The 22628-nt window shown below is 30.4% G+C and overlaps 1 protein-coding gene across 1 annotated transcript in view; it reads right to left on the bottom strand.

Moving 5' to 3' along the window:
- LOC129972805 (multiple PDZ domain protein-like) overlaps positions 1 to 22628 on the bottom strand; it is a 63829-nt gene that overhangs the window by 22552 nt on the left and 18649 nt on the right. Inside the window, exons 16-23 of the mRNA XM_056087081.1 lie at positions 20598 to 20717; positions 19625 to 19645; positions 15842 to 16161; positions 4152 to 4465; positions 3023 to 3127; positions 2696 to 2884; positions 1847 to 1922; positions 311 to 504 (exon numbers count right to left, since the gene is read on the bottom strand). Coding sequence (XP_055943056.1) covers positions 311 to 504; positions 1847 to 1922; positions 2696 to 2884; positions 3023 to 3127; positions 4152 to 4465; positions 15842 to 16161; positions 19625 to 19645; positions 20598 to 20717 — 1339 coding nt within the window. The remainder of the gene's footprint in view (positions 1 to 310; positions 505 to 1846; positions 1923 to 2695; positions 2885 to 3022; positions 3128 to 4151; positions 4466 to 15841; positions 16162 to 19624; positions 19646 to 20597; positions 20718 to 22628) is intronic.

The following is a 22628-nucleotide window of genomic DNA, read 5'->3' as shown; positions in this document are numbered from 1 at the left end:
GATTAAAGCAAAGCTTTCTTTAATTGTTATAAATATGCCCCTATAATTTTTTTATATTTGTAATTGTTCTTATTTAAAATAATGAAATATTCTACTCATAATGTTTAGTACAAATGAATACACAGGTTACTTTTTCATATTTTGAAAAAAAAACAAAAAAAAACATAAGCATTAAATTTTTCTTTTCCCTCCCTTCTCATCATTAATGATGGGAAATAGTTTTTAAAAAATTATTTCCCGTCATTAATGATGCTAATGGTAAATAAATGTTAAATTATATTATATATACTTTTCTTATAGAGCAACTCACTTCAAGTAACTCATCTCCAACTTGAAAGGCTTCCAGTTTAGCAGCTTTGCCATTTGGATGCAATCCACAGACAAAAGTACTCATTTTGGAACGATCTTTATTTCCAGCTAAACTGATACCTAAGCCATTAGCACCTTTTTCAACTTCTACAAGCAGGATAGTACCTAAATCTCCATATTTTTTCTGTACCTTTTCTGAATGATACAAACATAGTACAAAATTAATAATTAAAAGAAATACCTTTGAAAAAAAGCTGCTATTAATTAATTACAAATAGGTTTAATAGTATAGTAATGAACCACCTGCTATATATTTCCACCTTTAAAAAAAATTATTCAGAAAACCATGCTAAATTTGAAAAATATTTCCTGCAAAAATTTATACTGATCCAAACATAATATTAAACTAGTAGAAACTATTATTTTACATTTCAAAAATATTATTATATGTAATACAATCTTTAAAGTAAAAAAAAAAAAAATGATGCCTGGAAATTTCAAAATACAGAAAAGTAATATGCGCAATTTTTATCACCTTCTTCCGGGGAAAAAAAAAACTGTGCATATGAATATTTAAAAATTAAGAAAAAAACAAAAAAAAAAATCATATTTGTATTTGGAACGATCGATCGAACGTATTTGCAACGAATCGATTTGTATTTGGAATATGTATCATATTTGTTGCAGTGTTTGTAAAATTTCATTTTTTTCTCGGATCTTTACTTTTTATACCCTTTTTTTAAACTTTTTATTAACATAAACTGCTCTTTCACATATTTAAGATTTCCATTTAGGATCCACACTCATTCTAAATATAAAACCAAATTAAATTTAAAGTTACATTCTTTCTTCAAAAAAGGAAATGGACTTATAACAAAGACTAAAAATAATATTCGAGTAACTAGTAAGTATTTAATTGCTTTTTCATTCCAATCTTCTAAAATTTCTATTGTAATAAGAATCAGTGAATGTTCTCTTCCCCTCCCCCTTTATTTATATTTCTTTTCAAGAAAGAAATTAATGATCACTTTTGGATTGTGATAATTATACATATTTTTTATGTGAAAAAAATTTCTGATACAAAAAAAAAATTGTATTTAATCTTTAGAAGTTTTCCACTAAAAATCAAAGATTCCTTTTTTTTTAATTGCTATAGAAAAAAAATTTTTACATGAAAGATGTATAAGAATTCCTCCACATATTCAAATAAAATATTTCTATATACTTCTCTATAATTGAACATTTTTAAGTCAGCAAAATAGTGATTTAAATTGCTTGTTAAAACAAACTCAAAAGGAAATAGATTACTATATTTATTTGTTCATAAATTATTGAATAGTTTATATTAATTAAATACTATACAAAGAAGTAAGATTACAGCAGGGAAGATTATCTTTAATTTAGCTTTTATTTAATAATAATATATTTTATGAACCATTCTTGAAAATATTTTTACTAGTAATTACTTATTTATTCAATAATTTCTATTATAATAAAAATGCAATATTAATTATTTTTCATACTTAGATATACTTACTGTTGGTATATCCAAAATCATCCTCCTCTTCACTGTCATCAGAGATCTTAAGGTAACCAGCACTATTTCGATCAATCTAATAATTCAAAAAATAGTCATTGTTAATTAAACATGAATAAATTTCAATAATATGAAAAAAAATTGAATTGAAAATTAAATAGAAATCATTTAGAATTTTAAAAAGCTTAACACTCATAATGCTCATAAAAGGATTCATATGATCCTTACATCACAAACGAAAATAGTAAAGATCAAATTGAAATCGGCCAATTTTCATACAACAGAATAAAAATAAATATAGATTCTAAAATTCAGATTTATATTTTTAAAAATATTCATAATTACAACAATCTTATACAGCTCTTAATTCTCATTTTATTAAATATTATTTAAAGAATAATTTCAAGGAATTTAAAATTTGCCCAAAATAAAATCTGTCAGTCAAATTTGAGCGTAAATTTTTTCCCCCCGATTACCTTTCAAGATGTAGTAAAGAACTAATTATCCACTGTCACATTCACAAGGTAATTCCCCATATACGGAAAGAACATGTCTTTAAAATAGTTCATAATGTGTCAAAATATCTGTTATTCAGCCATTTAAAAATAATCCTAAATACTCACTAATGTTTTTTAAGCTGTGTAAGCATATTCTTCTATCTTCAAAGGCAAAACTTCCAATCATCAAATGCAAAATCTCTGTTTAAAATTTCAAATTGAAATAGACAAAAACCTCAAGATTCCAATTAAGGCTTATTTTTTTAAAGAGAAAGATTTTATTAATTTTTTTAACCAAACTAAGATAGGGAAAAAAGTAATCTTCAACAAATTTTTCAATAGAATAACGTACTTCAACTCCTTTCGATGTGTAAACTTTTCCCTGAAAATCTGTATCCAGGGTATCTTCTAGTTCTTCATCTTCAGACATAGATCGTTGTTTTAGTTTTTCTGCATGGAATGAAGCCTGAGAACTACGAAGAGGCGTGGAATCTTCTTTGGAGACTGGGCTTTGTGCTGCACTGTCAGTGGCTGAGGGAAACTGAAAAATGTCAAATATATTTTAAATTTTATTACTATTTAAAAATTTTGAAAAGTAAATTGTTACTGTAGAGAAACAATTTTTATAATATACATTTTTTTTTTTTTTTTTTTTTTTTTTTTTAATAATTGGACATACCCAAGGCACTAAACTTTGCACTGTGAGTCTTATAGGATTTTCAGCATTTTGAATAGTTTCAATTGCTTCCTTATAAGATGCATTTTGCAAGTCAATACCATTTACCTAAAAAATAATACATTACATAAATTTTAAAAAGTAATGCATTTTATATTATCAAATCCTTATTTAATACTTTCACATGATGAATGTCACTTATTTTTATACAGATTTGTAGTTGCAATCATTTTCTAAAATTGATTATACATTTCTTATACTTGTGACTGAAAATGTTTTAAGCAATTTATAAGGCAATTTGTAAATTTTCAGGGTAAAAATAGTTGAAAAAAATTCTATTACATCTTTCTAATCATTTTTATAACAGAAAAAATATATGCAAAACATTTTGCTTTTTATTTGTTTACGAGAAATAACGTGTCTTAAAGACACAATCCCAATCTATACCAAGTCAAAAAAAAAAAAAAACTACATAAATGTCTATGAAGATTTCTAGAAATTGAAAACAATAGCTAAGAGGGAAGAAAGCTATCCCACAAATTTTTGTAATGTATGTAAATTTATGATAAGTAAATAGATTTGCGACATTTTAATAACCATATTATTCAATCAAATTTAAGCAAAAAGAAATAGCAGTTTATGAATGAGAATGGGTTTTCAAATTAACAATTCACATAAGACAATGCCAAATATTTTAATACCTCAGTAATGATCAGTCCTAAATTTAATTACCAAATATTTACCTAATCTAAATAACTGTGCATAACTAATATAAATGAGCTATAAAAACAAATCTTCACTATAAAAATGAAAGTATAGTACATATGAATGCACAAAATTGAATGCAACTTCATCTTCTCTTTTACTGTTTTGGTAAAGGCATCAAAATTAAACACTACTGTGAATTAATTTTAGAAGAAGAATGTCATTTAAGGCATTCTATTTTAAGTAAATGAAGTAGAAAACTTCTTCAAGAACACAATGAAAAAAAAATCACATTATTACAATGACACAGGACAAACATTACATTAAAATTATACATGAAGGGAAAAAAAGATTTTTATGCAATATTAAATCTATAAAAATAATCATGCTTAATCTTTAGACAGCAATTAATAAAACAACAACTCACAGCTACAATTCGATCTCCCCGATTAATAGTTCCTTCTCGCCCTGCCAAACTATCTGGAACAATATGTTTAATAAAAATCCCTGAAAGAGGAGTTCTGTCTTGTTCTTCTTGGACATCAATGCATCCCATCACAACCCCAATACCAATTTCTTGTCCAGGGTCCCTCCATAACTCAATAGTTCTATTAACTCCCCACTGGCATCCCAAAGATGTCACCACAGGACTGGAGACATTAGAATTGGGTATTGGCACCTCTGGAATCGAATCTGGAGTTTCTGGAAGTTCAGGACTTTTTTGTTGGGTTGGAGATTCATCTAGAGTGATAAATAACAATTTCTTCAACTTTGAACTTCTAATTTGGAAATAAAATAAATACATCAAAATCTATTAAATAATAATAAAAATATCATAACAAAATTAAATTTTCTTTAATTGTAGATACTCCAATACATAGCAATATTTTCTTATGATGCATAACATGTAACACAGTTTTACCCAAATTAAGATAATAATAAAATAGAAACACTGCATATAAATATACAAATTATATTAATAATTTTAGTGATGAAAATATATGCAAATTTTCTTTATGCATGTGCAAATAAAAAAACTGTTTTAATAGCCAATGTAAGATTCCATGCATAATAAAAATAAATTTTAATAAAAGTTGTATTCGAGGTTAATACTATTAATTCACATTTAATGGCAGTATTATCACTATAACACTATCATTATCACTTTTTTATTTTATCTTCTTTATTGGAACAAACTGTTTGTATTATGATTCTGTGGAAAGATATTTTTATTGGGTATGTTTCTTACTCTTTTTGCTTAAAAAAATTAATAGCAACAAAAAAAAGCGTTTTTTTTTTTTTTTTTTTTTTTTTTTTGACAGATTTACAAGAGTAACAGTTATTTCTATCTATTCTACCAATTTTCTAAACTAATGCTTGAATAAGCTATCAAAGCCATATAGCAAAGTTTTTTCTATAATACATTGATATTTTAAAAAGAAATTCATGGAACTGCAAAATATTTTAAAAGAGAACTTAATCAGGAGAAAGATTTCAATGCAAAACAGTTTGTATTCATTTAACTTTTGAAATTAAATGCTTAAAATTAACTGATTAAAAAATTTATAGTCAATTTAGATAAAAAAGAAAATGGTTCCTTCTTTAGATATTTACTTTCATATGGATTTCAATATAAAATAATAGTCTAAAGATCAAAGTTCTCTAAATTCAATAGATCTTTTATTTATTAAAACAAAGAAAATCTCAAATGTATTCTGAATTCTTCTCAAACAGCTGGTCAACCAATTGTTGTCCTTTGCTGCAGCAGACAATCCAAGACGTAAATTCTACACAAGGGAAAACCTTTTCCGTGCTCTCAGACATCAAAAGGCACGAAAAAAAATTATATTTAATGTCCTCATCAGATTTACAATTAAATATGTTAATTTTTTATTCATTTAATATAAAAAAAATATTCACATTTTACTAATGAAGAGAGAAAATTTTCTTGCATGCAATTTATTACAATTATTTTAGAATATATTTTATTAATCTTTGTTATATAAAATATAGAGTATGCACACTAAAGTTCTTTGCCACCCTCTTAACTTTGGCGGCTGGCGTCTAAGTATAATGGTAGTTACTGTTCGTCAACGGATTCTGAGACGACCACATTTTGACGATTCCATCTCATTAAGGGGTGAGACGCGGAACGATGAGCGCATTTCCGATATTCATTCCCCCCCCCCCATTAGATACTTTTTAATACATTTTTTTTTCACGCGTATGTGAGTGTTGTGTCATTTCTGACCGCATTTTATTTTAACTTAAAACTGTGTATTGATATGGCTACTTCAAGTGATAAAAAAAGTTTTTAGTAGGGGTACAAAGAAAATGTTATATAATATCATTATATATTGTGACCAAGAATCAGAAAACGGGAAATTCCTGTCGCACATTCTTCGAAACGAGCCAGTCAAATTGCCGCGTTTCTATTAGCACCATTAAGAAGATCCGACGGGAAGCAAGATATGAACTTCATCCAACTTTTGTTTCACCTAAAAAAAAGTGAAAAGCGATGTTCTTGAAAAAACAACAACTGACGAATGCAATTGTAGCATCATGAAATGAACTGTGTATGATTTTTATATCAAGGAAAGAAAAATCCCTTCTTTGAATAAATGTCTTCCAGTTTTGAAAGAAACAATGAACTTTAAGTGGAGTAAGGAATATTTAAGGAAAATTCTGTTGTTGTAGTTGTTTCTTATGGCGCCATGGACCCGCTGTTACGAAGACAGCAATTTTAAGCCGGTGGAGGAGCGTCTCTTGTTTTTATATTAGCGCCATCTAGGGCCAAGAGAACGATTTAGCTACACACAGGTCACAACCCTTTTTACGGGGCGGACTTCATTCACGCATTTCATTCACTCATCCACAGATAATAATTTAGACCTGAATCAGAGAACGATCACCCCTGATCCAGTACCCCCAGTGGTATTACTCTCGACAGGGAGGACTTTGTGACCACAAGAGATTTATTTATACGAGCGTAAGCCACCAAGCACTCAGGGAATCTTCGGCCGGCGGGGTTCGAACTCGCAACCTTAGGGACGCGAATGCAAAGCTCTACCAACCAGGCTATCCCTAGGAAAATTCTACATAAAATTGGCTTTAAATGGAAAAGATGTCGGAATAAATGGAAAATATTAGTTGAAAGCGAGGACATAATTTTAAAGAGAATTCAATATTTGAGAAGTGTAGTGAACGCCTATCATAAATCATATATACCTATCATAAATCGTATCAGATATCTTTAAGTTAAAGGCTCCGTCGAGGCTGTGTGTGACGTAATTGCCGCTCTGCTCATCATCCGGGTATCACGCGCGAAGCTTCTAAAAAATTATATCTCCTTCTCTTCGGAACGCTCTCGCGCGCACTGCTTCGGCGAAGCTCGTAGTAAAAATCAAATGCTTACTGCTAATGCTTTAAAACGTGAATAAAATTATTTTTCTAAAACGTCCCAATAATTAGAGTCACAACAAATAAACGCAACCCTAATTACGACATGGTGACCTGCGGACGTTAAAAATTTTATCAGCTGCCATTTGATTAAGAGTACTTCCGTTTTTAAAGAATTCCGACATGGATGAAGTATCTGCAGTGAAGATGCCCCCATTTAATTATGCTGATCCGCAACTTTGGTTTTTTTATGGTGGAAGTTACATTTGATTTAGCAGTGCCAAAGCATGTAACTGCAAACAAAACCAAATTTAATTACAGTGTTGTGCATATTCCACATGAAGCTGCATCTATTGTTCGTAACATCATAATTAATCCTGATGAAAAGGATCCTTACCAGCAAATGAAATCAGAGGTCATAAAAAGATGCGGAGAATAGAAATCTCAAGAAATCCGAAATCTTCGAACAATTAGGAGATCGGAAACCCAGCGAGCTACTTCGTGTTATGCAGAAGCGTGCGGAAAGTCATTACATTGCTGTTGCTCTACTGTTAGAACTCTTTCTTCAACAAATGCCAAATAACGTGCAATCTATTCTAACAGCTATCACTCCTCTCAAAATCACTAAAGCTGCAGAAATAGCTGATAGAATTTTGGAAGTGACACTACCAGAAGTGGTATATCTGTTTTCTTTCAGAAGTTTCAAGCTCTGATTCTAGATTCTTAAATAGTGCTAATTCTCACTCAGATCTTATTGAGGAAATTAGGGCACTTCGAAAAGAAGTTGCATCTTTGCGCAGATCAAGAAGTGTCTCTCGACGACGCAATCACTTACGCTTTCGAAAGCGCAGCTCTTCTGCGCCCAAGGACATCTGCTGGTATCATGAAAAATTCCAAGACAACGCTAAGAAGTGTGTTAAGCCGTGCTCCTTCTTGGGAAATGTCGACAGGCAGACTTAGAAGAGACTAACCTTCTGCCCGCTGAGACATCACAACATTGTCGCCTTTTCATATTTGATAGAAAACTAAAACTTTATTTCCTTATAGATAGTGGAAGTGACTGTTGTATTTTCCCGGCAAATAAAAATGAAATATAACAAAAACCCATTCAAATTTTTCATGCTGCAAATGGCTCACCAATAGAGAAAATGGGAAAAAAAAATGGAAAAAAATTGTTATCTTTTGATTTAGGACTTCGAAAAAATATTGTATTTCCATTTTATATTTGTAAAGTTTCTAGAGCAATAATTGGTGCTGATTTTTTGTATCATTTCAACTTCAAAGTTTGTCTAAGAAAACGTTTGCATGATAATGATACTAGATTAAAATGCAATGCTCTATTTAAAAATGCTAATGTTGTATCTGCAAAAACTATATGTGGCAATGATCAATATACTAAGCTATTAAGTGAATTTCCTAACTTAACTAAATCGCCTTCCATGGACCAAATCGTTCAGCATAATGTAATGCATCATATACAAAAATTTGGTGCACCTGTATTTGCCAAAGCTCGACGTCTGGTACCTGATGACTCAAAATTGCCAAAATGGCATTCCAACACATGCTTAATTTAGGCCACATACGCCCGTCAAGCAGTAATTATTCATCTCCATTACATATGGTTCCAAAAAAAAGATCATTAGATTGGATCCGGTTGGCGATTATCGTTCCTTAAATGCTCAAACGGTCAAAGATAAATATCCAATCCCATGTATAGTTGATTTTGCTAGTGAACTACATAGTAATTAAATTTTTTTCACATATCGATTTTGTAACTGCATTTCACGAAATTCCTATAGCTCCCGAGGATATTCATAAAACCGCAATAATTACTGCTTTCGGTCTTTTTGAAAGCATAAGAATGCAATTTGGTCTATGCAACGCTTCTGCCACTTTTCAAAAGTTTATAGTTGAAGTAATTAGAGACTTGGAGGGTTATATGCCTTTATCGATGATATTTTAATAGCTTCAAAAACTCATCAGGAGCATATGTACCATCTGAGAGCTCTCTTTACTAAATTGTGTAATTATGGATTGACAATTAATCATTCAAAATGTAAATTGGTGCATAGCAGTTTAGCATTTCTAGAATATCAAATTTCATAAAATAGTTTAGAACCATTATCTGATCGTGTTGAAGCAATTCAGATATAACTCAATTGCGTAGATTTTTAGGCATGCATAATTTTTATAGGAGATTTATTCCTAAAGCTGTTCAGATTTTAGACCCTTTGAATAAATCCTTAGAAGCTCACAAAAATAAAAATAAAATCCTCACGCCCTTCAAAAAAGCCAGAAAATCCACTTTAACGGTCTGATGAAGCAGATAAAGCATTTACTGTGGCCAAACAGGCACTAATGCTATCTTATTAAAATACCCCATTCCTGGTGCTGAATTAAGTCTGGTCGGATGCATCAGATGTAGCAATTGGAAGCTCTTTGATGCAATTGTGCAATTATAAATGGGAACCAACTGCCTTTTTGTCAATGAGACTCAATAAAAGTCAGAGAAACAAGTCCACATATGATCAGGAATTGTATGCTATTTATGCGTAGATAAAAAAAAAAATCTGTCATATGCTTGAGGGTCGAAATTTCTCAATTTACACCGATCAGAAACCCCTAATTTTTACATTCAAATAAAAACCTGAAAAATGTACATGTCAGCTGAGACATTTAGATTACATATCACAATTTTCAACTGACAGTCATGTTAACAGAAGAGATAACATAATTGCTGATGCTCTTTCGCGAATATAAATCGATGCGATCACAACTCCTTTAAAATTGGACTATAAAAAATTTGCTCAAGAGCAATTGAATGACTGAGTTGCAGCAATTATTACAGTCAAACACATCTTTAAAATTGCAAAAACATTATTTTTCCTTGGAAGATATCCATTTAATTTGCGATATGTCTCAAGCCCAACCCAGACCTTTCATTCCAAAGGCTTTTCGACAAATAATTTTTGAAAATGTCCATTTTTTTATCTCATTCTGGTACATCAGCTACCTCAAATTTAATTTCCAAACGATTTATATGGCCAAAAATGAAATCAGATATAAGAGATCGAATTCGTGCATGTGTCAAATGCCAACGAGCTAAGGCTTTTCAGCACACCAAAGCTCCTCTTAGCACCTTTTGCCGAACCGGATGCTCGCTTCTCTCACATTCATCCCGATTTCATAGGACCCCTTCCCATTTCTGAAGGTTATCAGTATTGTCTCACGATTATAAATGGATTTACCAGATGGTCTGAAGTGATTCCAACAATCAATACGACATCTGAGACCATTTCACCAGCACTTGTGCCTGGTTGGATATCTAGATTTGGAACACCAATAACAATCACTACAGACCAAGATCGAAATTTTGAAACCACAGTATTTTGTGAACTTACGAATATTTTAGGTAGTCACAGAATGCATTCAGCTGCATACTTATCCACAATCAAATGGTAGGACAGAAAGACTACATAGACATCTTAAAGGTTCTCTTATGGCTCACGAAACTATAAAGCGGACAGAAACCTTGCGTATAGTTTTGAAAAGTGCGCGTACTGCACTGCTATTAAAAAAAGATCTCAATGCTACTAGTTCTCAACTCGTATATGGTACTACATTGTGTTCACTATCTGATCTTTTGAGTATTGATTCTATTATGAATGCAACTCAATATTGAAAAAAACTAAATCCAACAAATCCTATTCTTCATGGAAGTTCTAAATTTTTCATAAATCCCTCCTTAACTTCATGCAGTCACATATTCCTTAGAAATGATAGAGTTTGACCACCATTAACTTCTCCTTATTCGAGAATTCACTTAGTGAAATCTCTTACAGAAAAAAATTTTGTAATAAAAATAAATGGTAAAAATGCAACTGTCACCATAGACAGATGCAAATCTGCCTATGAAATTTCGGAAACACCACCAAAAGGAGCTTTGCCAAACGGAAATTTCCAACAAAATGATAACTCTAAAAATTTAAAAATAACCAAATATGGCAGAGTTGTTTCTTTTCCTAAGCGACTAAGTAAGGAAATTTAAAACATTTTTATATTTTATAATTCTTGTTCATTATAATATAATAGAAAATTGAATAACAATACATTGATTCTTATGATTGCATTCACTTCCACGTAATTTTCGTCCCCTTCGTCACTAGGGGGATGCTTTGTAGTGAATGCCTCTATATATATTTATCATATATATAAATCGTATATATTTATCATAAATCATATCAGATATCTGTAAACTACAGGCTCTACCGAGGCTGTGTGTGACGTAATTGCCGCGCCACTCATCATCCAAGTATGACGCGCGAAGCTTTTAAAAAGTTATTATCTCTCCTCTTCGGAACGCTGTCGCGCGCACTGCCTCGGTGAAGCTTGTAGTAAAAATCAAATGTTTAATTTCTTTAGTTAAAATGTGAATAAAATTATTTTTCTAAAACGTCCCAATAATTGGAATCACAACAAATACACGCAACCCTAATTACGACAGAAGCATAAAAAGATATCGCACAGAAAATAGACAAATAATTTACATTGATGAAACTTGAGTTGATAGTAACTTGACTCTTAAAAAATGTTGGCAGTCGGAAAATGTAGATGGCATACTCCAAACAGGAAATACTTCACGTCGCATTATTGTGCTGGGGGCTACATTGGATTTTTGTATAAAGCAAATCTCATCTATATAGCCAGTAATACGAAAGGGGACTATCACGGGCAGATGAACTCGCAAATTTTTGAGAAGTGGAAGAAAGAAAAACTGATCCCGAATTTGCCAGAAAATGCTGTGGTTGTAATTGATAACGCCCCATTTCGTACTGTACAGATTAGTAAAGTTCCAAATTTAAATAGCCACAAAAGAGAAATTTTAGACTGGCTGGTAGCAAATTCCATCTCTCATTAACCTGATTCCTGAAAAATAGAATTATTACAACTTATAAAATTAAATGCTACCAAATTTAAGACTTATAGATTTGATATTATGTCACAAGAACACGGTTTTCAAGTACTTTGCCTTCCATCATACCATTGCGACATAAATGCAATCGAATACATTTGGACAGATATAAAAAGGCAAATTAGAGATATCAACCCCACAGCAGACATGGAAATGAATAAATTATTGAAGAAATGTGCGAAACTCTTCAAATTTCTTTAATAAATGAAGAAGAACGAGATAGCGAGTGTGAAAGCGAAGCCATCCTAGGAAAGGCGGAAAGGGAGGAAGACGATATATAAAGGTAAAATTTTGCAAATTAATTCATGTAATGTATTTAAAAATGATAATATTTTTAAGTTGAAAAATCATTAATAATAAAGTTCCTTAATATTTTTAAGACGTTCTGTATTAACAGCAATTCTTTAAATGAAAATAAAATGTTGTAAATAGAATACTCTCTCGATTATCTATTGTTGTTAAGTTTAAAATATTTCCGAAAAAATTCAATAACATAAAAAACGAAGCATTTTAAAATAAAAAAAAAGATTATTATTTTATAAAAAAAAATAATTACCAAATTTTAAGAACAGAAATTTTTTATTTATTCTTCATAATTTAATGTTTATGCCCCTTACATTAAATAAAAATTGCTCTGAAATGTTTTATTGTGCATTAGTACCTTTTTCCTTCGGTATTACTAATTATCTGTAATGTTTACGTCTCATAAAACCGTGAGTCTTCATTGCTAAATGTAAACATCTCCTTTCATCTTTTCTTTCACCCCTATTTTCACGAATTAAACCCATCCTAAAATGCATGCGCAAAACCCCGGAGGGTTTTACAATCCATTGTCAAACAGTACTTATATATTAACGTCTCGTTTTAAAGCAACACTAAGGCTATTTTGAGATGATCTTTGGAATTTTGAACCACGGTCAGATGACGAGGAAGACACCTGAGCTGGCAGCATCGAATTAGGAAGCCCTCCGATTCTGAAGCCGCGACCTTACAACCAGGCCACCGCAGCCCCTAAGTATAATGGTAAAAATGGTATCTAGGTATAGTAAGTAAATTAGCCGTGCGCTACTGAATGAAGTTGCCAACGGCACAACCTGGATGGAAACTGGGGAGTTATCTCGAAAGTAAAACAAGATAAAGAAAAGAAATACAACGATGAAGAGCATCATGTATGTATTATGAAAAGACACCTGTAGATATTAATACAAAAAAAAAAACAGAACGTTTAAAACGCGCGTTATTTTTTCGTGATTTCCTGCACTATGACGCTACAAAACTTGAATGGTAGGAGAAATTATTATCTTTCGGTATGACACCGCAATGTGGCACAGTGGTATTCGCTCGTGATCCCCAATCAAAAGGACTGTGATTGAAATCCCAGGGGCTGCATCCTTGTTCTGGTTGTCTTTACAAATAGAGTAGGCAATAGGCAGATCGTGTAAAATAGTGTCGCATCAACGCAACTTGCACTTAGTGTTCGAAATGTTTGCCATATGCAAATACGTAAGAAACGTCAAGGCTGTTCAGCTGAGCAAGTTATAAAAGAGACATCTTCTTCGAGTTGTAGTACGTTGATGTTCATGGTCATGCAGCGATTTTCCAAAGCTGGAGTATTGTGAGATAGTTTTACTATATGGTAAATGTCGACGAAAGGCAAAATCAGCAGCAAAATTGTGCCGGCAACGTTTCCCTGCAGGCTCGTATCCATCTCATTAAATTGTTGAAAAATCTTTAATGGAGACAGGCTGCATAACTAATCGAGCTCGATCTGACAGACAGTCTAAGGTAGAACTAAAAGTTCAATCGGATCCTAGCTTATCCGAAATGCAGCACAAGAGAGATCAGTAAACACTATGGTCTCACAAAAAGTCAAGTTTGGAAAATCCTTAAAGAATTAGGATCCATATAGAATCAACAATGGTCTCACAACTATGGTCTCACAAAAAGTCAAGTTTGGAAAATTCTTAAAGAATTAGGATCCATATACTAGAATCAACAAGTTTTACTGGATGGGGATATTAAGCGACTCTATGCAACTTCGACTGTTAAGCAACTGGTGCAACTTCGTCATGGATCAGATACAGGTCCAGACAATATTCTTAACAGATCTAGAGTGGACGGATGAGGCATGCTTTTCAGGGAATGGCATCAACAATAGGTAACTACAATAACTATAAATGGGTGCTGAAAAATCCTAGAAGCTTTATCGATGTTCGACATCAAATGCGATTTGCTATTAGCGATCGGTGTACAATTTACAATATCAAGATGATCAGCCCAATATTTTAAGATGACACGTAAACGGGTGTACGATATTTACAACTGCTACAGAACGTAATACCCGATATCTTGTGGAGAACCTGCTGTTTTTAATCTTAGGAATCTGAAGTTTCAACATAATGGCGCGCCTCCTCACAAGCCATCTCCAGTGAAACAGCACTTCGCCAAGGAATTCGGGAACCAAATAATTGGATATGGAAAATTATTTGGTTCCCGAAGATTGGCCTCCACATTTGCCTGATCTGACTCAACTGGAATTTTTCCTGTAAGGATACCTGAAACAGACGGCATACGCAACCCCTCCACAAACAGTACCTGACACCACTTTTATGAATATAGCAGCAGCCATTCAGAAGTTCCTAGGGTGGAGGACTTTAATGGGCATACCCTAATATATCACAGAAGTAATGTCAGAATTTACGAAAATTACTATAAAAGTGCTTTCTAAAAGTCAAACTTAATTTTTTCTCTTGGTCTCAAAAGGAAAGTATATTTCATGCAAAGAATATGATATAACTCCATTTTGCAAAACATTATATTTGGTAGCATTTACAAATAATGTCTCTTATTACACTGTATATGTAACATTGTAACATTAAGTGACTACAATTAGCTATCATATAGAAATTAATTGTTATGTAAAAGCATACATTGAGACAAAGTTTATTATATTATATATATATATATATATATATATATATATATATATATATATATATATATATATATATATATATATATATATATAATGTTAACGTACATGGCACAGAAATAGATCTTATTACTCATTGTTGAATGGCAACAGTGAAATGCTAACAGATCGCTATATATTAATGTTTCAAATTGCTTCTTTAGGCGTTTTAAAAGCTGCAGTTAATTCGATGCTTACGAAATTAATATGATGAAATTCAAACTCATCTATCAATTTATTTAATAGCATGCTTTTACTAATAATAAAATCAAAATAAAAAACGACTTTCTTTTAACATTAACTCCAAAACAGGATTTTTATTTCTGCTTTTGTTTCTTTTTATGAATAATTTTTTAATTTGCATCCATGGTGTCTTGTAGCTCATTTATTTAATTAAATTAATTTTTTTAATCACATTAAATCACAATGTGAAATTTTTTTTAAAAAAATGCTTTCCGTGCCAATGGTTTAACAGTGTAAAAAGTTAATAATCTGGGCAAACAAGCTGGTTGCCATAGGTGGCTAATATAAAAACTTTGTCAATTAGAGCTCTGATTATAAACGATCATCTTCAAAATTTCATAATTTTTCATGTGCAAACATTTTATTTTATAATATTAACATTTCCAAAAATTAAAATTTGTTTTCTTTTTGAAAAAAAATATTGAATTAAAAATATACATATAATTCAATATCTGTTCAAATCCTTGAATATTTACAACTAAGTGAGCTATTTTGCATCAACGTAAAATCAATCTCTGAATGAGGTTCTAACCTTGAACAGGTGAAACTGTGGGAGACGTTGACATCCTACTGAACTTAGAAGGCACTTGATGCTTAGTTCCTTGGAAAAGCAAAATTCTGTCCTCAACAGAGGGAAATGCTTCACTTTTTTCTCCCCCCTCCTTCATTCCTCCATCTGAAGATTGGTCAAGCAGAAGATCATCAGAAGAAGAATCAAAATTGTCTGTGTACAAAGACGAAGGAGTGGCTAGAACATCATCCTCACTCAGGAAACTGAAGGGAGAAATCTGGCCATCAGCATCATCACGGTCAGGTGTGCTCTTTGTGCTTTTATGCGAGAAATATGGTGACCTAGAAAATGGAAAACATCAAAGGATCATATGATACAAGAAGGCACTATATAACCATAAAATAATTCTTCCATTTTAAAATATTGCTCAAGATAAATAAAACTTTTTCATATTCTGAGATTGAATCACTTTTAGCTCTCTTCCTCTTCTAGAATAAAAATAAAATATTACATTCAAGTCTTTTTTATTAATAATGTTCGTTTGGGAAAAAATGCATATCTCTAAAAATAATAAAAGTGTATGAATGAGCATGAGTGCTAAAAAATTTGGTACATATATACTTTGGAAGGTTAGAGGGTAGAAATGTAAATCTTAGAAGATTTTTTTTAATTTCACTTAATTAAAAAAATTAAGTGGAATTTTGACTTTTCCCCTTCATAATTTCTAAAAATACTACAGCACAAAATCATTTTTGAATCATCTTAAAATTCTAAAAATTATCTTTTCCATTATATAAATTAATTTACAATATTATATATATATATACATACTAGCTGACCCGGCAAACGTTGTTCTGCCATATAAATTATTTCTAGTGAATATTTCGATTGTTCATTAAAAAATAACGAATGTATTGTGTGTGGGAATGGGATCTATGACAGAAAGAGGAATGGAGCGCTTTAGACGATGATCGCCGATAAAAATAAAAAAGCGCCAACCATTCATTTTCTCAATACAATGTATTTCATTAACGTAACGAACATATACATTGTTTGATCTCTTAAAAGTTAAGTGAAAAAAGTAATATATATTTTATCCTAAAATATAAAAATGAAATAAAGAAAATCAATATTCATTTCGAAGAGCAATTGAGTGTACGATATTTTTTGTCAGTCCGTCTTTAGCCAACACAAATAAGCTCGATGGTTTGCCCACGCGAGAACATGTCCGTGTGAAAAACATGGTGTGCCCAAATCGATGCCGCAAACAGACATCGTTTGGCCTTGCGACTTATTGATTGTCATTGCGAATGCCAATCTAATAGGAAATCGAACGCGTATGAATTCAATTGGCACGTCTGTGAGAATCATTGGAATTCGTGGCAGCAAAACATTTTCGGCTCGGAATTTGTCATTCAAAATGGTGTCTTCGAAAACGTTTCTCATCAATTTTTTTAATTACCAATCGCATGCCATTGCACAGCCGTGGTGGGTTCAAATTCCGAAGTAAAATAACCGGAGATCCAACTTTCAGTCGTAGAAGGTGTGGTGACATGCCTGGCAAATCCAGTGAGTTCAAAAACTCTGTTGGATAATTTACAGCTTCGTTAGCATCGCAAATTGTGTCGATCGATTTGTATGATACCAAGTCGCCAGGTAACGACTGCTGTATCTTGAAATTTAAATCGTCGACTTTCACACTTTCTGCCAGCCACGCATGATTTATGTATTGTGTGCGTACATCGGGAAATATGCGGTCAATGAGAGCATTTTGCGAATCAACGATAGTGCTGAAATGAGTGGGCAATTTTATGCATCCAGTATTTTCATAGACAGCAACTTTTCCATCGCCGATATCTAACAATTGGTTCGAAAATGTGTCAGCTGATGGATCTTGTAGCATTCGGACGCGCGTGTTTATTTTTAGCTGGACTTTATTAACATTACGCCACAGTAGCGATGATTTCAAACAAGCGTTGATCTCATCAGTGTACGTTGAACGTGGAATGACAGGAAGTGTTTCTCTGAAATCACCTGAAAGAAGTAACAGATTGCAGCCGAATGGTTTGTTGCTGTTTTTTATATCTCTGAGAGTTCTGTTTAACGTCTCGCGAGAATGTTTGTGTGCCTTAGTAAATTCATCCCAGATGATAATTTTGCATTTTTTCAGTACCGTGGCCATGGACGATTGTTTTTTTATGTTGTACACTGCGTCTGGGTTATTTTGAATATTCAGTGGCAGCTTAAATGCTGAATGAGCTGTTCTGCCTAAATCCAATAAAGTTGCTGCCATGTCAGATGATGCAACGGCCAATGCGATGCCATTATTAGATCATATTTCAGCGAGAATTAGTGAAATGAGAAATGTTTTGCCAGTTCCATCTGGTGCATCAAAAAAAAAAAAAAAAAAGGAATCCACCTTGTCCCGCCGAAACTGCCAGCATAATGCGGTCATAAATGATTTTTTGTTCATACGTCAGTAGTGGGATACTACGAATAACAATCGCTGCCATTTCTGCAATATCGTACTGCAGTTCACGATTCATTTCGGTGTCCATTAAATCAGATGCACTTCGATTTGGCGAACTCATACCGAAATGACTGAATGGTAAATTGGCAATGACAACGCAAAGATCCTCGCTAGCAATCAATGGTTTATTGTACATAGCGTCGCTGAATGCAATCGTTAGATCCTTGCACCGTGTACGAATTCGATGCAATATATCATCAGTCATTGAATTTTTGTGCTTATCCCACAACATGTCTGCTCCTGGGCATACTTATAGTTACAAAAGCAAATTACTACAGTAATCAAATTAACAATATTAAATTATATTCATGAAGAAGTTTCAAATTTTTGTTAAGTATAAGCAAAATTGTTCATCATAAACAAGAGAGGTTATAATTTGCAAAAAATATAGTTATTATTAATATATTATAAATTCAAAGCTTATTTTACATACTTTTAATAGCAATTTTTATTTGCAATTTTGAAAATACAAGTTTTTAGAGGGGGGGATGCAATTTTAACAGAGCAGAGCAATTTAAAATTCATTTTAATAATTTAAAGTTGAAAAGCCATAACAGAGATCAAACAGAAATTTAATAAAAATCACTGTAATAGTACTCTTAGATTTTAACAGCATTTAATTCATCAGAACGTAAAAAATGCACTGATTTGAAAAATATATATTTAAAATAAATATATATTTAATATAAATATAAATTTATTATATTATTGGTTAAAAATTTATTAACTAATAAAAAATTAAGCTTGTTAAGTAAGAAGAAACTGCATAACAATATTAATAATTTCTTATTGAATAAATTTATATTTACTCAACAATTTTATCAGTTTTTAATTTAAATTATTGCAAAAACAAAAATATATTTATTCAAGAAAAATATTAAAACTATAATAAAAAAAAAGAAATAATTGTCTATGATAAAATTATACCTCACTAATACAAAAATCTAAATAAGTTTAGTAAAATGTTAATCTTTAATTTTATCAACTCAACATATTTAAATCAAGTTTACCAGCAAATTTATTAAATTTAATAATTAACCCAATTTAAATAATTAAAAAAATTAAACTAAAAAAATTAAAAGGTACACAGATTTTATTTATAAACTATTTTTTATTAATAACATGGCACTAATAAATTATAGAGACAAAATTATAAGCATTTATTAAATAATTTCATTGAATTAATATTGATTATTAAAAAATGAATGGACAGTTAAATGAAATATTTAGTTTCATTCAATAAATAAGTAAATTTTAAAAATCCCATTTCTTACCTGTAATAAGCTGGAAAAACTCTGAAAAGAAATAAATAAAATAATAAATATACAAAATAACAATCTAAAAAAATATTTTAGAAATCACAGGTTCTGTGGGAAAATACAGTGCAGAAGCTCAGACTAGTAGCAGAGGCAAAGGACCAGCTACAGACAATCCAATAAAATAATCCTATTAGTTGGTACCAGTTGCTGAATAATAAAAAGACAGGGGCGCTTCTATGGCTTCAGTTTAAAGGTTATTCTGCATTACAAGAGTTTTTCATGTTTATTCTCTAAGCAAGCTGACATAAGGAGACTGAGATAAAAGACTTTTCTCTTTCTAAAGTAATTAGAAATATTTTAAATTGAAAATAAAATTGCTATAATATAAATTGAAACTGTAGTTTAAATTGAAATTCTATAATCATAAGAATTAATGTATTTATTATAGGTGAAATGAAATTAATTCTTCATAATATTATAAAAAAATATTTTTAAATTAATTCTTTAACAGGAAGATAAAAAAAGAGAAAAATTCAAAGGAATGATCAACTTTTAATATTAATAATTCATAAAATTTTAAGACATGTAGACATGTTTGATGAAACAAATATATGAGATTTAAAAGAATAATTTCATTTGTAAAGAACTTTTAAGAGCATTTAAATTTTTTAAAAAAACTGCATAATAATAACTGGCGAAAAAATAAACAATTAGATTTTAAAATTTTATATCACCTCTATAATTTTTCATAACAAAATTAGTTTTTTTCTCAGTGCACATATTTTTTAAAAATTTTCAAAATTTAAAATTCAAGAGTTAATGAGAAAAACAACAATATTAATATTATTTCATGATAATTATTTCTTTCAATGATTTATATATGTTAATTTATCTTGCTTTTATTTTTCATTAAAAATTTAATTTATAAATTAAATCATTCTACTAATCATGATTGCCAAAGTTAATAATGATCAGTATTTCAATTTACCTTGGGGATGGTTGTCGAGATATAATAGAAGGAGTTGGCGAGACATTGCCTTCATGCATCTTTGCTAAAACTGCAGACTGCTGATGCACAGCTGCATCACCTCCAGGAATATATTTAATGCTAAAACAAATAGAACAAAATTAATTTATATGAATTTAAATAATTCTAGCATAGACATATTATTCTATAATTTCCATATTTAAATTCTAGAATATTGTATGTTTTCACATAAGCAAAGCATTCACACTATTTATATAACAATTATCAATTTACACATTTCTGTCTGTAAAAAAATCTTATCATCAAATAAATGAAAGTGATGCAATGAATTATTAACATTTTTTCAAAAAAACAAAAATACCGAGGCAGAAAATACCAAAAAATTTATTTTTATGTTCTTTCAATCAACATATGTGATTTCAACTGTGTGGATACTTTGAATAGTCATGTTAGAAGATACTATCTATTCTGCAGAAATCCATCACAATACATCCAATAAATATTCCTATTCATGTGAGCCTTCTGGCACAATTAAATCAAGCTAAACTAGCAAGTAATAAGCGACTACACTAGTGTCACTCTACTGTATATCTAAGTTAATCATTAATCAATAAAATAAACTGATATTTTATATTACCACTATATCATTGGAAATAATGTCCGCCTATTTTTTTCATTTTAAATTCCAACATATTCTAAAGCAAACCTTATGTTCTAGTTATAAAATAATACACTATAACAAATAATTAAAATACAGGAGCAATATATAATAAATGAAAGAAAAATAAATAGTAAAAATAAAACAAAGAACAAATTAAAAATCTTTACTACTAATAAAAATAAATGATTGTATGCCTGTGTTTCTGTGTGTGTGTGTGTGCATGTTGGCATCCTACAGACCAAAAACATTTGATCAATAATTATCAAATATGGTATATTTGATCTTGCAAGGGGGAAATGTATACTTTGAAGAAATTTTTTAAAAATTTAATTTGCTAAAAATTAAACTGAATTTTAATTTTTCTCCATAACGAATTCCGAAAATATTATTACATAAAAATGAATTTTGTACACTTTCAAAATTTAAAGAATTGATTTTTTTTAATAATACATTTTAATAGTCATAAAAGTATTCGGAAATTCTGGGAATTTTTCAAAATATTTATTTCCAATAAGAGAAATAAATTGCTACATTGAAATTTAAACTATTTCTATTGTTTCATCAAATATTGAATCAGTGATTTTCTTTCATAGTTGAAAGCTAAAAAGATTCTGTTTTAATATCTGAGTAATTTTACAATCTTGTGAAATTTAGAAGACAGATGAATTGTACAATCGTGATTTTAATAACACTATGCTGTAAAGGGAGTGGTCACTAACAGGAATGTTTAAGCAAAAAAAAAAAAAAAGAGTAAAACATATGTAAGACAACTAAAATAACATGGTTGGCAACAAAATGTTTTAATGTCTCAGAATTTGATAAAATCATGGATATGAAATTATATCTAGACAATTTAAATGAAATTAAATATAACCAATATTCCTGGTGAATCAATTGGTTACTATAGGCAATTAATTCTACATAAAATAAAGAAGAAAAAAGTATATTATATAAGGTACGTAAAATGACTGTTCTAAGAAATTTTTTTAACAATATTTCACAGTTAATACTTCCAGAAATGCAAATATCTAAAATAAATTTCTGATATGCAAAATAATAAATGCTATTTATTTTAATTATGAAACTACATGCAAAAAAAAATAAGACAAAGGAGATTTCATGATATAAAATTATTTAACTCAGGTTGTTACATAAGCTTCACAAAATAATTCATGAAGTTTAAGTAAAATCTTGTAAAAATTGTAGAATTTAAACAAATACATCACCAGGATTCATTTCAAATAATTTCTAACTTAATAAATAAGAGTTCCCAAATTACGATGTATAATTTTAAAAAAATCAAACTGAGTCAAAACATAATGAGATATAAGTTGCCATAATACTGTAATTCATTTCTGAAACTATGCCTT

This window comes from Argiope bruennichi, chromosome 6 (genome assembly GCF_947563725.1).
Source record: "Argiope bruennichi chromosome 6, qqArgBrue1.1, whole genome shotgun sequence".
NCBI classification, from domain to species: Eukaryota; Metazoa; Arthropoda; class Arachnida; order Araneae; family Araneidae; genus Argiope; species Argiope bruennichi.
Note: the sequence above shows the minus strand (reverse complement) of the source record. Positions and strands in the feature narration are given on the sequence as shown.